This window comes from Cyprinodon tularosa, unplaced genomic scaffold (assembly GCF_016077235.1).
Source record: "Cyprinodon tularosa strain WSP-4 unplaced genomic scaffold, ASM1607723v1 ctg51, whole genome shotgun sequence".
NCBI lineage: Eukaryota > Metazoa > Chordata > Actinopteri > Cyprinodontiformes > Cyprinodontidae > Cyprinodon > Cyprinodon tularosa.
In genome coordinates, this window is record NW_024039241.1 from 3,261,607 (window position 1) to 3,276,951 (window position 15,345).

General features: G+C 40.5%; 1 protein-coding gene across 10 annotated transcripts in view; it reads left to right on the top strand.

Moving 5' to 3' along the window:
• Positions 1–15,345, top strand: part of synrg (synergin, gamma) — a 56,015-nt gene that overhangs the window by 9,625 nt on the left and 31,045 nt on the right. For 3 of the 10 annotated variants that reach the window (XM_038303322.1, XM_038303325.1, XM_038303326.1), the window contains exons 7-15: positions 268–669; positions 2,990–3,271; positions 4,186–4,266; positions 5,693–5,889; positions 6,467–6,721; positions 7,344–7,483; positions 8,889–9,013; positions 9,819–9,881; positions 11,748–12,698. In XM_038303322.1, the coding sequence (XP_038159250.1) occupies positions 268–669; positions 2,990–3,271; positions 4,186–4,266; positions 5,693–5,889; positions 6,467–6,721; positions 7,344–7,483; positions 8,889–9,013; positions 9,819–9,881; positions 11,748–12,698 (2,496 nt within the window). The remainder of the gene's footprint in view (positions 1–267; positions 670–2,989; positions 3,272–4,185; positions 4,267–5,692; positions 5,890–6,466; positions 6,722–7,343; positions 7,484–8,888; positions 9,014–9,818; positions 9,882–11,747; positions 12,699–15,345) is intronic. The other 7 variants (XM_038303330.1, XM_038303331.1, XM_038303324.1 and 4 more) reach the window with 6 other exon arrangements.

Here is a 15,345-nt window from a genome sequence, read left to right on the forward strand (position 1 = left end):
CATATCCCAGAAGCTCATGGATGCCTACAAATTTCTCTCAATAAATTAAGTCATTGAGGTAAAACATACCAAAATGATTATTTTATCCTGGGAGAGGATTAACCCAGAAATAACCAGATCTATATTTATGTGCATTAAGCAGCATCTAAAAAGCCTTGTAGCTAAAATGATCTTGTTTTAAAAATATTTGATCCTCCCTCATTCCTTAATTCATTCTCCATCATTGTGTTTTTTTCTGCCATCTACATCATGTCTTCGTTTTTACAGACTCATCGCCATCACACCCGCCTGTCGCCACTCATTCCCTCCCCCCAGATTTCTCGGAGGATAATGACGAGTTTAGTGACTTTCAGGGGCCTTTAGACAACCCCTCCTCCTTCCCTCCGTCCTCCTCCTTCTCTTCCGCCTCCACCTTTGGCCTCTCCTCTCAGGTCCACACCCAGCCTTCATCCTCCACCGCTACAGGTTTTGCTGAGGATGACGATGAGGAGTTTAGTGACTTTGTTCAGGGACCTGTAAACTCTTTCCCCCCCACCAGTTTGCACTTCACCTCTCCAGCCAAGGTTCAGCCTACATTCTCTCCCTCACAACCCCTCCCTGCCTCTGTGTGCGTTCCCCCTGCCTCCCAACACTCTGCTGTCATCACCAGTTCACAATCTTCATTTCAAGGTAACTGTTCTTTGTCTTTGTTCACGCTCCCTATCCATCACCCTGTAATTCACACCCCCGGCCAAGTTCTGTTTATTTTGGTTTTGCTCAGATGCTTAGCGAGACAGTGCCTGGTAAAAACATTCACATCTATTAAACTTCTGCATGTTTTTTGTGTTAGAGCCACAAACTTGAATGTATTTTAATGGGATTTTATGTGATAGACCAACACGAAGCATTTTTTTAAAAGGAAGCTAAAAAGACTAACGTTTTCTTTCTATTTAAATAAAAAAAAAGTGACATATATATTTAGCCAGCTTTCTTTTTATCGCTTTAGATAAAGTCTTGTGCAATCAATTGCCTTTAAGTGTAATCAGGTTTGTGAGTAGACTCAATATTTCTCATTGATTTCACATACATTTCAGCTGTTTGAGGGGCCTTTCTAACTGGTCAGCACTGTATCATGGCTGCAGCATTCCTTTATTAGACATGTCCTCAGCCCCTTTTGTCCTGTATGTTCTAAATATGGCTCTGCACGGTCTGATCAAATGGTTGCATGACCACCTCAGCAGCGAATAAGGGTCCATCTGCAGGGAAACGCCAAACAATGTGCAGTTCAGTGGATCCTTAGCTACAGGATTGACAAGGATCTCTTATCTAGATGGTATTTTTTTATTAATCTGAAAATAGATATTCTTAGTAAGTTAACATAACTAAATAAACTAGTGTTTAAACATAAAACGAATAGGAACTTATTGCACATTGCATTTTAATAAGGTGCCTTTTAAAATGTTTTTTTAGAGAATTTAAATTAGGTGAAGCTAAAATTGCCACTTGAGGAGAATAACATACAGATAAAGAAGTGTTTTGATCTTACATACAAGTTTGTTTTTTTACTTTAGGTAGGTTGTTTTTTTCAGAAAATACTATTTTTTTTACTGGGGGAGTGGCAGCCTAGGGGTTAGGGCATTGCACTTGCGAGGTTCTGAGTTCAAGCCCCACTCCCACAGACGGACACTCTAGTTCTCTGAGCAATACCCTTAACCCCACACTGCTCCCCGGAAGCCACACAAATAAAGCCCATTGCTCCCTAAAGGCATGGGTTAAATGCAGAGGTATTTTTCTCCATTTTGAGATCAGTAAAGTTCAATTTCTTTCTTCTTCTTTGTTCTTATAGTCTATTTACTTCTATTAATTCTAAATTAGTCAGTGATAACTTCAATAATTCATTAATCTGATTAATGTTTCAACCCTTACATGTATGCATCTCTAGTCTTAAGGAAAGTAGTGGCAGTGTCATGATGTGGGTGCTCATTCTTGAGCTGGAAAAGCTGGAAGCTGATTCTTTTTTTTTTTTTTTACCTTGATTTTAAGTATTTCTTTCCATTTCATAATTATGCTCTGCTTAATGTTGGTCTAGAAGTTAAGATCCCAATAAAATACATTAAAGTATGTTTGTTATGCAATAACCTGTTTAAAGGTTCTGGAAGGAAGAAATGCATTTATAACAGGATGGCAAATTAAAGACTCAGTGGGAATATTTTCGTAATGGTTGCCTATTAGCTGTTAAATTATCTGTTCAAACTCTAGCTGAGAAAACTGTACTGCTGTTTATGGTTTGTAATTTATTTGCTGAGCAGAAGCAGCTCTTTATGTGATTGGCATGTGGCGACAGACGGCTCCCCTCCTGTTCAGGGAATTGAAACTGCCCACCCTCTGCCCTGTCAAACCTGATCTTTTAGCAATTTAGTAATTATTTAACAATTGTGTGAAGAATTATATCTACGGTCAGAAGACTTGACCCATAAATAAGTCCAGGTCTGTTTATTGATTTTGTGATAAATGTGGGATTTCCTTCATGACACAAAACGGATCCAGGCTGGTCAAAAAGGCTACTGAATTTACTTTAACATCTGCTAAATCTGAAGACATCTTTAGCTTTGCTGTCTCAGGATTTGCAGACATTACAGTTAATAACTGAAGTTTGCACAGTGCTAAAGTTGATGTTTCTGACTTGAATGTGAACAATGTTATGAATCATATAAGAGTATGAGCTCTGCTTATTATGTATGTAAATAAATGCAAGCTGAGTGAAGGAAATGCTGAGCTATTTTCTCTTAGGGCTAAAAAAATATATGCAGGGGAAACAAATGTATTTTTGATTAAAGATGTTTAACTGAGTTAGTAGTGATTAGGATATAGCTTTTTTTCGTTGAACTTAAAAAACAACAGAAGTTTAACAAAACTTCTAGCTCTTTTAGCATGTTTGGCCATTTCCCCGTTAAAGAGCAGCTGATTTTGGAAGTAATTAAAGGAGCTTGTTCCTCATTCACCTCTCCAGGCCCTTCGTTGGAAGAGAAGATGTTCTCCTCGTGTGATCTTACTGCTGATAAATCTGCCCACATTAACTTTAAATCAAAGCAAAGTTTGACTCAAATGACTCCAAGAGCTAAGGTTTCGGCCCAGTTCTCGCCCAGCCCTAAGGCCAGGAACTGGACTGCTGTCACAGAGGACTTGAGCTCAGTCTTCATCACAGAAAAAGTCCAAGAAGCCTCTGTTTCTTCCACCGACCACCAGCTTCCATCAGCTGCAAGCCCATCTCCTCAAAGCAGTTGTGACAGTGGTGAGAGAAGCGCCTGTTTACTGGACTTAAGCTGCTCCTTCTCTGCCTTGCTTAGCTGCAGCATTAATAAGTAACAACACATATCTTCATTTCAAATCTGGGATTTTCTATAACTCTTATTGGGGATACTTTGCAGCTCCTAAATCAAATCAAACCGGCTGATTCTCTTCATCACTGAGATGATCCAGGAGTGGTTTCCCCCCCTGCTGTCTGTAAATCCTCTCCTTCTTTTCTGCTCTTATCTCTACCTACTTTATGCTTTCACCTGAGGTTTTTTCCTCTGTCTGTGAAAATGGACTTTGTCTGTCAAGGTCCCTGAGTAATACCTGCTGAATAATAAACTGCCCGTCTCTTTAATACGCTTTTCCCTCACAGGCGACAACCTGTGGCGCATGCCTGATGCTTTGGTTCTAAGAGGGATGAGCTTGAATGGCAGATGCTAAAGGGGTACCCATGTAATCCAGGGCTGAATGTGCATGCTGCTTTGCTGCCTTTATTTGCTTCCATGTGTCCATGTCCTTCATGTCATCAGGGGAAACCTAGTGGCAGATCAGGGAGATTTGGCTTTAGCCCAGACTGATTTAACAGAGTAAATGTTTTACTGAAATGTTTTGTTAGTCTCTCCCTAGAAAAAAGAAACTGATCAATTTTAGTATTGAATGTAATTTTTCTTCCGTTTATTTGCACAGTAAGTCTGCTATCCTTGAAGATTGAAATGACTCAAAAACTGATTTATCATCTCTTGATGTAGCGAGACACTTGTGACTCATCTGCAGCGAGCCTTGCAGACGTCAAGTGTGTGATTATAGTGGAGTTTGGTACAGCGGGGCTCAGGTGTCAGGAATCTTGGGTGAAACGGTAGTCGTAAAGAATAACTGGCCATCTCCTGGTCTGTGTGTGTCTGCTTGTGACAGCAGGTGTTGCTGTGTACCCACAACAAGAGCACATCCAGTCCATTCTGCCTGCCTGGGTTTACAATGACAGCCTCGTCCCAGGTGAGCGTTTCCTCAAGGACGCCAATCACTGTTACATTTTTATGTTATTATTTTTAGCTTGTTGTAGACTGAATTATAATTAGTTTTCTATTCTTAATGAACAGAAATCTAAGTGTGAAACATATTTGTATTCAACCCTCCTTTACTTCAATGCCTTTAAGAAAAATTCAGTGGGCTCACTCCAGAAGTCCCCCTGTTTGTTAATACAACTGTTGTGTGACAGTGGTGAGGATAGTTGGTCAGCATTAGTGACCATCATTAAAGCCAAGGATCACCGCCAACAGACCAGAGATTTAGTAAAGTTTGAACAAAGGTTACACTATAAAATAATTCCCTTCGCATGTAGGATGTAATGAATCCAAAGATGGAAGAGTGAGGTTCATCTATACACCCACTAAGGCATGGATACCCACTTACACTGACATGCCGAGTAGGAAAGGCATTGATTATAGCAGCAGCTGAGATTCACTGGAAGAACTGCAGAGATCTGCAGCTTGATTGGGACAAAACCAAAGAAGGTTGTTGTTAGAAAGAAATTATAAGAAGTTTATGGGAAACAGACTCTGCAGATCACTTTGCGCCATCCCAACATTGAACACATGGTGGTGGCAGCATTGTTCTATGGGAAGGCTTTTTGGTAATCAGCTAGTAATTATTGTAGAGAAGATGGATGGAGCTCAATACAGGGGCTAGAAACTAGAGAGGAGTTTTACTTTCTAGCAGGACACAGGGTTTCTGCGTGTCATTAAAAATCATTAAAAGTCAATAAATTATAGTTTTTTAAATTAAGGCCTTAATTGGCATTAAAATTCATTAAATTTGATAATCGTGGCATTAAGAGGGCTTCAGAAAAGAAGCTTGAGGCAAAGAAAAGGCTAGAGAATGGGGAAAAATGCAAATTTGAACCAAAATGGCGGGAAAATGAGGAACTCGGGACATGGCTGCAGCCTGTCCACGGTGAAGATGACGAAGGATTTTGCTGTGTGTGTACTGTGTATGTATGTATATATCTATCTATATATATATATAGTCATGGGTACTTGTTGATGGCATTAAGATTATTTCTAAGAGCATTAAAAAGCATTAAATAAGAGTTACTCATTCATGTATAAACCCTGAGGACAAGCCTAAAAAGATAAATTAGCTTCATACTTACATTTTCTGTCCCTTTTTAAAGTACTAAAAAATTAATATAAAAACCAGACCAGTAGTTTGGACGAAGCTATATATCAGATCAGGATAATCTGATCAAAGGTCTGCTGATGTAATGGCAACGAGATCAGCTCTATAAAGTACTGACTCTTAAATAAAATATTATTTTCTGTAAAGGTTAAATGGTGGTCCATATCCAGTCGCCATGTTAAATTGTGAAAAGTTTCAATGAGTCTTACCCGTTTGTAATAATAGTTTGTTTCCTCTTCCATAGATATGTTTAAAAAGGTTTTTGAACTGACGATGACTCCGGCAGGAATAGACACAGCAAAGCTCTACCCAATAATGATGTCATCAGGCCTTCCCAGGGAAGCCCTCGGGCAAATTTGGGCATCGGCCAATCGCACAACTCCCGGCATGCTGACCAAGGAGGAGCTCTATACTGTACTTGCGCTTATTGGTGTGGCACAGGTAATAACTGTCGTTCCAGCACACGTCCCTTTTTAACCTCAGGAATAAATCTTCCACACATTCTTTTACAACTTCTGTAAAATGGGAAGAAAAGGGCAGCGTTTTCAATAAGCTCCAGGCTTGTGAAGCATTGTGAGCCAGATATCTAGCTCGGTCCCCATCAGATGAGTTTGGCAGGAGGCTTCTTATCATCCTCAGCCTGAGCCTGTCGCATCCCCCCCCCTGGGAGGAGGCAAATCTGCAGGCAGCTCACGAAGCGCTGCATGCCGCCGCTTCCATCCAAAGAATAATAAGACACCCCTGGTGATGTAAATCTTCCATGGCCCTAAAATACAAACCAAACAAGGTGCATTCTGTGGAGCGTGCCGCAGCAAATCTGTTTCAAAACTAAGTAGACTTTGTTGACTGTTTACTATGTGAATCACGTTTACAAGACGAGTACAATGGTGTACTACCAGAGTGATGCATGTCTCATAGATGCTCTTTTACAGCTGAAATGAACAAAAAAGTAAATGTATTTTCTTGATGATTTAGATTTTAAAGAATTTAGTACAAATTGATCTGCTTTATTTTTTAGACTGGCCTCCCAGTATTGAATGTGGAAATCCTCAGTCAGTTTCCGTCTCCACCTGTGCCCAACCTGCCCGCCCTGGCTATGGCCATGGCCCGGGTCATCCCCCAGCATCAGCAGCCCATGATGACTCAGCCGCCGGTCTCCATGTCCATGGCCACACCAGCAGCACCGGTCATGGCTATGGCGCCCTCTGCACCTGCTCAGCCGCCCACAAACCCAAATTTCATTGCCACTTTCCCACCAGCCCCAGCAGCACAGGTACAGTAGCTCATGAAAGTGTTCAATCTTCTTCAAATATAATTGTTATATGTTAGAGGTAAACAAAGATATCTGAAATTACATGGAAGGAGAATTTAGTCTTATTGTTTTGCTGTTATACTATAAAAGCCCTGTAATAGTCTCCATAATCCAAATTATCTATAAAGGCTTCAGAGGTTTGTGCTGAGAGGAGGTTTTTGGTAACTGTGGAGGAGCTGCAGGACAGACGAGGGAATCTGTTAATGGCCATGAGTGGAGGAGAGTGGCAAATAGTTATTTCTGAATGAATGTTTGTTTAGATGAGATCAGAACATATTAGTCTGTAAAAGTGGCCCAGTCAAAGTCCAGACCAAAGCCTTATTGAAAAATGATGGCAAGTCAAAATGAATCTTCACAAATATATAAGTCCGCATCTAACTGAGCTATTTTCTTACAAATGCAGAACAAACTTCTCTGCTTTTAATTTATAAACACAAACCATGTCTAAATCACCTTCTATTTAATAACTATGTGCTTCTTCGTACTGGTTTGTCATTAACTCCCAGTCAAATACCCAGAAGTTGTTTTGCAAGTCCCTGTTATTTCTACTAGGCTTTAACAATTATGAAAACGTTTCATGTAGGGGACAAAAGCAGAGGATGATGAATTCCAGGACTTCCAAGAGGCTCCGAAGGTCGGAGCAGGTGACCAGGCCTTCACTGATTTCCAGGGTGAGTCAGGAGGAAGTTTTCCCACCGCTGCTGCACATCAACATCAAAACAGGTGAGATCATAACTCTAATAGTGCGAAAATTTGAAGTCTCGTGAGTGGAACCTTGTCGAATCCGACCCTCTCTCGTATCCCCTTTCCTCTCAGGCTACTGTCGAAAAAACAAGCCAGTAGTGCTGTAAAAAACCCCCCAAAAAAACAACAGTTTTTAAAACGTAAATGTTCATTATGAAGTTTAACCCTATATAATACTAATACTGCATACTTTGTTCTCCTTTTCTGCTTCCAAACTATCGTCTTCTGAAGGAGAGCTGTGATTATATGCAGAGACAAGTGTCAGATATTCAGCCCCTGATGGTTATTTATAGCCAAGTTATTTTGCATAATAATTGCATCTCTCATTGTCTGTCTTACACCGTCATAATGTCTTGTAATAACCTACTCAGAATAGCAATGAGCTGGGGTTATGTCTTAATGAATTAATTTCAGTGGACAGTAGACGCTCATTTCTCTCCATTACTTTATATGCCCCTTTCAACAGACCGCTCCTTCAGGGAGACGGATCTGCAAGACAATTATCTACAAAGAGATAAAAAGAGTCCAAGAAAAGATTGTTGTTCAAAGAAAAAGTTATTTTAGTGTTCTAGAGTCCAACCTGTTGCTATAGTTACTTGTCAGAGGTGCTGCAGAAAGCAAGAACATGGTTATTCTTTCCAAGTTGGATTATTTACATCCTGAATATCTTCATTTACTGATATTTTGAGGAAACATTTACTGTTTGGGAATTTTGAGATTATGCTGTTTTGTTCTGCTGAGGTTTAAATATAGGAAATCTAAGCGGCATCCATTTAGAAAAGAATAAGTTAGAAGAATTTAGATTCTTTTGCACAGTTTATCAGGTCGCAATCAATATGTGAAAATTGCAGTTGTAAAGAACTGCTTGGAGGTGATTTTTGGTAGGAATATATCTTTTAGTTGCCTTTTGGTTAAACTATTAATTAGGGCTGCATGAGAGGTAAATGTTGGGGCCATGATATTAATTGATAAAACCATGAACATATCAGTTATCATTTATCCCTATTTTCTTCTCCTCTTTCTCATCTGTGTTCCCTAAACTCTGTGCGATTTGTGTTCAGTGTGAACATCTGCTCCCAAGAGACTCACTGCATCGTGTTAAATATCACATCGGCATTCGATATGCAAGTTCATAACTTTTGAAATGTATTAGCCAACCATTATAGCTCTCAAAGCAGTTTTTAAAGATGTGAAAGATGTGCAGACTGATTTGGAGGTGACGGAATATTCGTCTCGCTGTCAGATCACAGCCTTGGGTGAAAGATGTTTTTCTTTTGCAGCCTTATTATTTTTACTAAGCTTGACTCTTTAAACATCCCAGAACATACTTATTGTTGTGTTGCTGCCTGGTTTTAAAACTTTATGTTGTCTTTTTTTTCTGAAGCACACCTGCCATGTTGACTCCAGTGTCTGGTTCGTCCTCCTCCTCTGTCACTTCCTCTGATAAGTACGCCGTGTTCAAGCAGCTATCTGTGGATCCGCCTGCAGAGCCCACCCCCCCTATCTCAGGTACCACCTGCATCTCATGTTGGTTTAATATCTATAGCACAGTCAGCCTTGACGTTACCTTTAAAGCAGCACTATAGGTCATTTTCATATTAACCGATGTAAACTAGAGTACTGCAGTGTTTTTGCTGCAGATTGCCACTATAAGATCAGTCAGTTAAATGTAAACCTTCCCCTTTTAAAAAAAATATAATTTATATTCACTCATAAAGAGATTCATTTTCTTCATTTTTTATGCAAAAAATTGGTCACTCTAAAAGGTTAGCATATGTGGTTGATCCTTTCCTCTTTTGAGGTTTTCTTTGCTTTTATTTATTTATTTTCTTAAGTTTTTTGCTGGCTCTGTTATGTCATTAGCCTCTAAAAACTGTTCTATAATACCTGGTGGGTAGCACAGCAAGAGGCCTATGGCTACTGATGCTAATGGCCTAACATTGGGCTGCCATAAGTCATACTGCGGGAATGAGAACTGGAGTCACCAGACGGCCACTGGGTCAGTGACAGGGGAGACTCAGTTGTCTCCTGAACATTCATATTGCCATCACAGAGACTAAGAAGAGGATATGTTAAGGTAGAAATGTTACTTAGTTCTGCTTTAAAGGTCTACCACTCTCTTGCTGCCTTAAAGAACCATAGATATCTCTCAACATGTCATAGGAGATACTTTGTCTGAATTCTAAACACCAATGCCTATCGTTGGGTATTCTTCCTTGAGTCATCAGTATGACCTTGTAGAGCTTTCAGTCACCAACTGGTTGCTTATTGCATCTTTACTCATTTATCCTTTTTTTTCTGTTTCATTGTTCAGATGCCGGGGACAAGTACAGCGTATTCAGACAACTAGAGCCGCCTTCTGAAAAGAAAACAGTCGGTAAGAAGCTCAGCTTCACTTTAATGCAAGTTAACTTTTAGTTATTTTATATCTTCTTTAGAAAATAAAGTATTTGTATGAACTGATGAAGGGTGTTTGCTTAGGGTCAGATTCTCTATTATTGAACATTTAGTTGTAACCTGAGGAAAGATTTCATACTGCCATGACGCCATTATTCTGTTTGCATTGTTCCGTTTTGACCCGAGTGTGTTTCCTGCCCGTTTTTTCATTAGAACAGTTTCTGATGGGGGCTGCTCTTACATCTCCAGTAAGTCATGCTCTGCTGTGACCTTTCTTTGGCATTGTCAGACTCGGTCGTCTCTAATGAGCCCATTAGTTTTCTCTCTTCCACCAGTGTGAGCTGATTCTGTGTTTCAGTCCGTGCATATATATTACTCCGCCTTACGTCAGGAGATGCTGAAACTGGATATGTTCTCAGTTTTTATTTGTGCTTTAAATCAGCATCTTATTGTGATCTTTTCTTCCAACATTTAACATATTTTCATAGCTTTCATCGGTTTTTGTCAAAACAGAAATGCTCCTCTCGACTTGTTTTCACTTCATCTGAAAAAGAAATAAATACGATATTTTTTGCAGTTTGATTTTCCTCTTGGCATGATTGTGTTTTTGTAGGTTTTTTCTAGTGTTAGTCAGAGGTTTACATCCACCCATAACTGTAATGAAAGCTGCATTTGGCTTTTTGTAAGATGCTGAAATGGTAACATATGCATGTTAAAAACACCAATTAAGTGAATACATTTTTTTTTTATTGTGCTTTTGTTTTCTATTTATAAACAGTTTTACTTACAGGGTTGAATAAGAACACACTCCTCTACTTAGTCTTTGTTAAATCAGAAACTGTGCACTCTTGGTCTGATATTCAAAGTTTCTAAATAAAGAACTCTTTGTGCAAAAATAAAAAAGGTATCATTGAATTTTAACTTAGTGGGAGTGTTACTGTTGACCTCCACCAGATGGATTTGCTCGGCATATCCATCTGGAAACCTTCCGTTGAAGTAATTTTGGGAAAGGGCGAAAATACTGGTTAGCTGATTGGCCTATGTTGGCGATAGACGAGCCAAATAAACCAATCAGATCAACGAAGCATATGGCGTACTAACAGAGCGACGATAAAGAGGAGCCAATTGATAGATCAAACTCTTGCCGAAACCAGTTGGGAGAAGAGCAAAAACATCTTTTCCTCTGAGAAAAGCCTCCAGAGCAGAGTTTTGCTCTTCTTTCAGTGAAGAAATACTCTGTAATTCCAATAAAACTTGCTCGATAGCCACGCTAACGCTAGTTTCATCGGCTGAAGCCACCATGTTTTTTAGACTGAACTGTCGCGCTTCTCGTTGCGTCACACCTCAACCCGCCTCAAAGCCAACGCTGATTGGACGTTCGTTTGGTGAACGGCTCCAAATTTTCTTTAACGGAGAGTCTCCAGACTGATCTGCGAGTAAAACCTTGAAAGCTCGCAAGATCAGGATGGTCTGACGAGGCTAGTGTTGTTTTACAAATTCATTAGAATAGTATGTTGTACAGCATTAAAGCTGGTTTTGATTCCATTAAAAGGCAAAGGTTAATGGCATACGTGCTCTTTACATACACGAGTGAATGTAAACATCTGGCTGGGATGAAGTATCTTAGCTGTTTGCAGTGATGTGTGCTGTTTTCTGGACATACTTTCCCACAGCTAATCAAAGAGCAAGTTGATAATTTTCAGAGTACTGGAGGCAAACTGTAACTAATCTACTGGCTTCCTCTCTTAAAGGATTTTAAATTGAATTGTTGGCTGTTGCAGAAAAGATAATTCCTTTGTCTCTCTGCCATGTCTATTACTGATCCTCTGTCCTTTCTGTTTTCCAGCAGAAGGATTTGCAGATTTCAAGTCTGTCGGTTCAGATGATGGCTTCACAGACTTTAAAACCGCCGACAGCGTCTCTCCACTAGAGCCGCCCGATCAGACGAAGATCTTTCAGCCTGCCTTCCCCTCTGCTTTTCCAAACTCTCAGACTTTACAGCAACTTCCGCAGCAGCAACAACCAGGAGCGTCTCTTTCCCAGCCCAAAAATCCTCTCAACATGGCCGACCTGGACCTGTTTTCCTCTGTGGCTCCTTCCGCTCCTACCTCCTCTGACAAAAAACTTAGCACATTCCCACCTGCACCTGTCGCTCCGTCATTAAGCCTCCTTCCTGGGGGAGCCAAACCCTCCGGCGGAGGTGCCGACGATTTTGGTGACTTTGCTCTCTTTGGTACCTCCTCTGACCCGGCTCAAACTTCAGGAGGGGCAGCAGCAGCTCCTCAGGATGACTTTGCAGATTTCATGGCTTTCGGAAGCTCTGGCGGAGAGCCGAAAGGTGAGAGCGGCACAGTGGTCCGAGGGGACTCCTCCGCAAAGCAACCTCAGCAGAGTTCAGACAAGTATGACGTGTTCAAGCAGCTGTCGCTGGAAGGAGGCCTCTCTTACGACGACACCAAGGAGAGCGGCGGTGGATCCTTCTCCTCACTCAAGAGCGACACAGACGACTTTGCCGACTTTCAGTCATCAAAGTTCTGCACCGCCCTCGGCGCCTCCGAGAAAACTCTGGTGGACAAGGTGGCCGCTTTCAAACATGGTAAGGAGGACTCTGCGTCCGTCAAGTCCCTCGACCTACCGTCCATCGGCGGGAGCAGCGTGGGGAAGGACGACTCAGAGGACGCGCTCTCAGTGCAGCTGGACATGAAGCTGTCGGACATAGGCGGAGACCTGAAGCACGTGATGTCAGACAGCTCCCTGGATTTGCCGGGCCTCTCTGCCCACCAGCCCCCCGCCACAGGTGAGGAACTAGTGCGTTTACTCTGGTGAGGCTACGCCCAGTGGCACACAGTATTACTGCTGAGCCCTACCAGTATCTTCACCTCACTGGAGCCTCCTAAAATCACCAAACAAAGAGGGATCAAACAGCAAGTAAATGAGGTCTTTGCTGATTTGAATATGCTCAAATAGACCTAAAACATATCAGATTAGATTCATCATTCCATTTCACATTTCATCCTCCACCTCTTATTTATTTAAGTTATTTATCTATATGTCTTTTTTTGTCCACCTTCCCTCTCCTTTGCCCTGTATATGCTGTTATATGCTCCTGACCCCACACCTTTCTGATTTTACACTGACGAGTGCCTGGTTTTGATGCGTTAGCAGTCACAGCTCGTAGACGAGGTCTCCGGCCACAGTCTGGCCAACTCCGATAAGCTTTCTGTTGTGTCCGTTATATGCCATTCGTCCATTGCTGCCATTTCGGACGGCTGTAACAGGCGGCTCAGCTGAATACAGATGAGTACAGGAGGGTGATGATCTTCTAAATTATTCAACTCACAGCTTTTTAAACAATAGACTGCAACATTTCCAAAAGCATTACCTGAAGGGTATCGTTTTAGCTGCCGAGCGCTGAAGGCATAAAACAAAACATAGTTTGGATTATGTGAAAATGAAAGCACCTACTTTAATAGGAGATTTTGTATGCAGCAATGGGGAGAATGGGGCAATATAAACTTCAGCTCCGAGTGCTTGAATGTGAGTGCATGCGGTTCTCTATTTGTTCTATTAAACATTGTACTAATCTGCAGTATTTTCAGTTTCTCTGAGGTGGTTCAGGCCCTACCTCATGACAAGACAACTAAAGTGGAGTTAGAAAATACCCAATGCTTGTTGTTAGGGGTTTGTGTAATCAAAGGAAATTAGCCCAGTTTCCTTGATATTCAGGTAGTCTACAGGTTCTTCATCTTCACCAAAGCTTATTATTTATTCATCGAGCATCTCACTTCCTCATCACGGCTAATGTTTCATCGCATCTCAGCCCGTTCAGCTGGGTAATACGAGATTTGTAGTAATTGAGGTTAGATTAATTTTTAACAACACACTGTTTTTGACCAGTTTTATAATGCTCAGTTTTTATCTGATAACATTCATGCAGTCAGCAGGCACTTCATAGTGTCTTCTAAATTCATTTTACCTGTAAAAAAACCACAAACTTCAAAGTTTTTTGAAGGTCTTTGACCAACAAAAAGAAGTCATATAATAACAGTGAAGTGGAAGGAATAAGTACAGTTTTCCCTTTTAACTATAAAACAATGCAGTAAATGTTTTCTGTGGGTATATAGATAGTATATTAGAATCAATACTTTGTAGAAATGCATTTTGTTGCAGATCCAGCTGCAAGACTTTTAGTTTTTGTCTAAGATTTTCCATCTTAATCTCTTACTTTGACCATTTATCTTTGCAAAATAGCTCGACTTCAGTCATTCTGGATAAACAGTGTATGTGAATATCAGCATTAAAGAAGTTTAACAGATTCTCTGTTAGGTTTAGATGTTCACTTTGAATAGAGCTTTCTAACACACTAATATACTTTGATCTAAACCATAAATCTGTAGATCTGGATGTTTTTTTTCCCGCTGGAAGGTTATTCTGTCCGGTCTTTTACCAGCTTTCTCCTGATCTGCTTTTTTGTTTACCTGTTATCTTTCCAAAAACTGTGCCTGCATTGAGTTTCATTCAGGTCTAAAGAAAACTATCCCCACAGCATTACGCCCCCAGCGTAATGCTGTGTTTTATATGCTGTCTGCATTAGTAGTTTCTGTGCCTGTTCTGTTTTACTCCAACTTTTTTCCATTTTTTTTCTTAAAAAAATTCAAATAGGAGTTCTTGAAGGTTTCCTTTAGACACTCTTCTATCCAAATCATGCTTTTCCTTCCACTTCTTAATTATCTGCTACTCTATGCTAGAAAATCCCCGTAAGGCTTCTGGAGTTTGTGGTTTTTATGTGACGAAAAGATGAACAGTTCTGGGGTTATCGACTGGGATGAAATGTGTATCTGCTTAGAAAATGATTTCCTCCAGAATCTGTTTCTTCTGAGGAAAAAACAGCAAAGTAAACTTCATCACAGCTCCAATTGGTCTGTTGATCGGAAGGAGCTCAAATGTTGCTAAAACTGCTTCATAGACCGATATATTCCTAACTAACTTTAGTCTTCTGTTCATTCACTTTCATTTCTCTGCTGTTCTTGGAGAGCTTTGGGACTAATCTGTTGTTAAATGTAGCAGGTCAAGCAGCTTGAGCCCCTCTCTATAAGCTTTGCACTGTGTTTTAGGAACTGTTTGTATTCTTAAAGAGACAGTATTTTTTTTTTTTGCGAGTCCCTAAAGGACGTAGACCCTCATCTTGTTATTTATGTTCCTTTTTGTTTTACTTTAATGATCGCCGCATGAACTTGTCACCTGTGGCTCTGCGGTCTGGCTCTCTGAGAATATAATGAAGTAAACATTACCCTTCCTGCCTTGCTTTTTTGCTGCAGTGTGCCTGCTTTTTTCAATTTGTGAAATTGACAAGAAAAGACGATGTGCATTTTATGCATAAAGTATTGCAAGCTGTTTTTATCCAAGAAGAAATGTATACATACAGATTTAGTAGTGTATTTTTA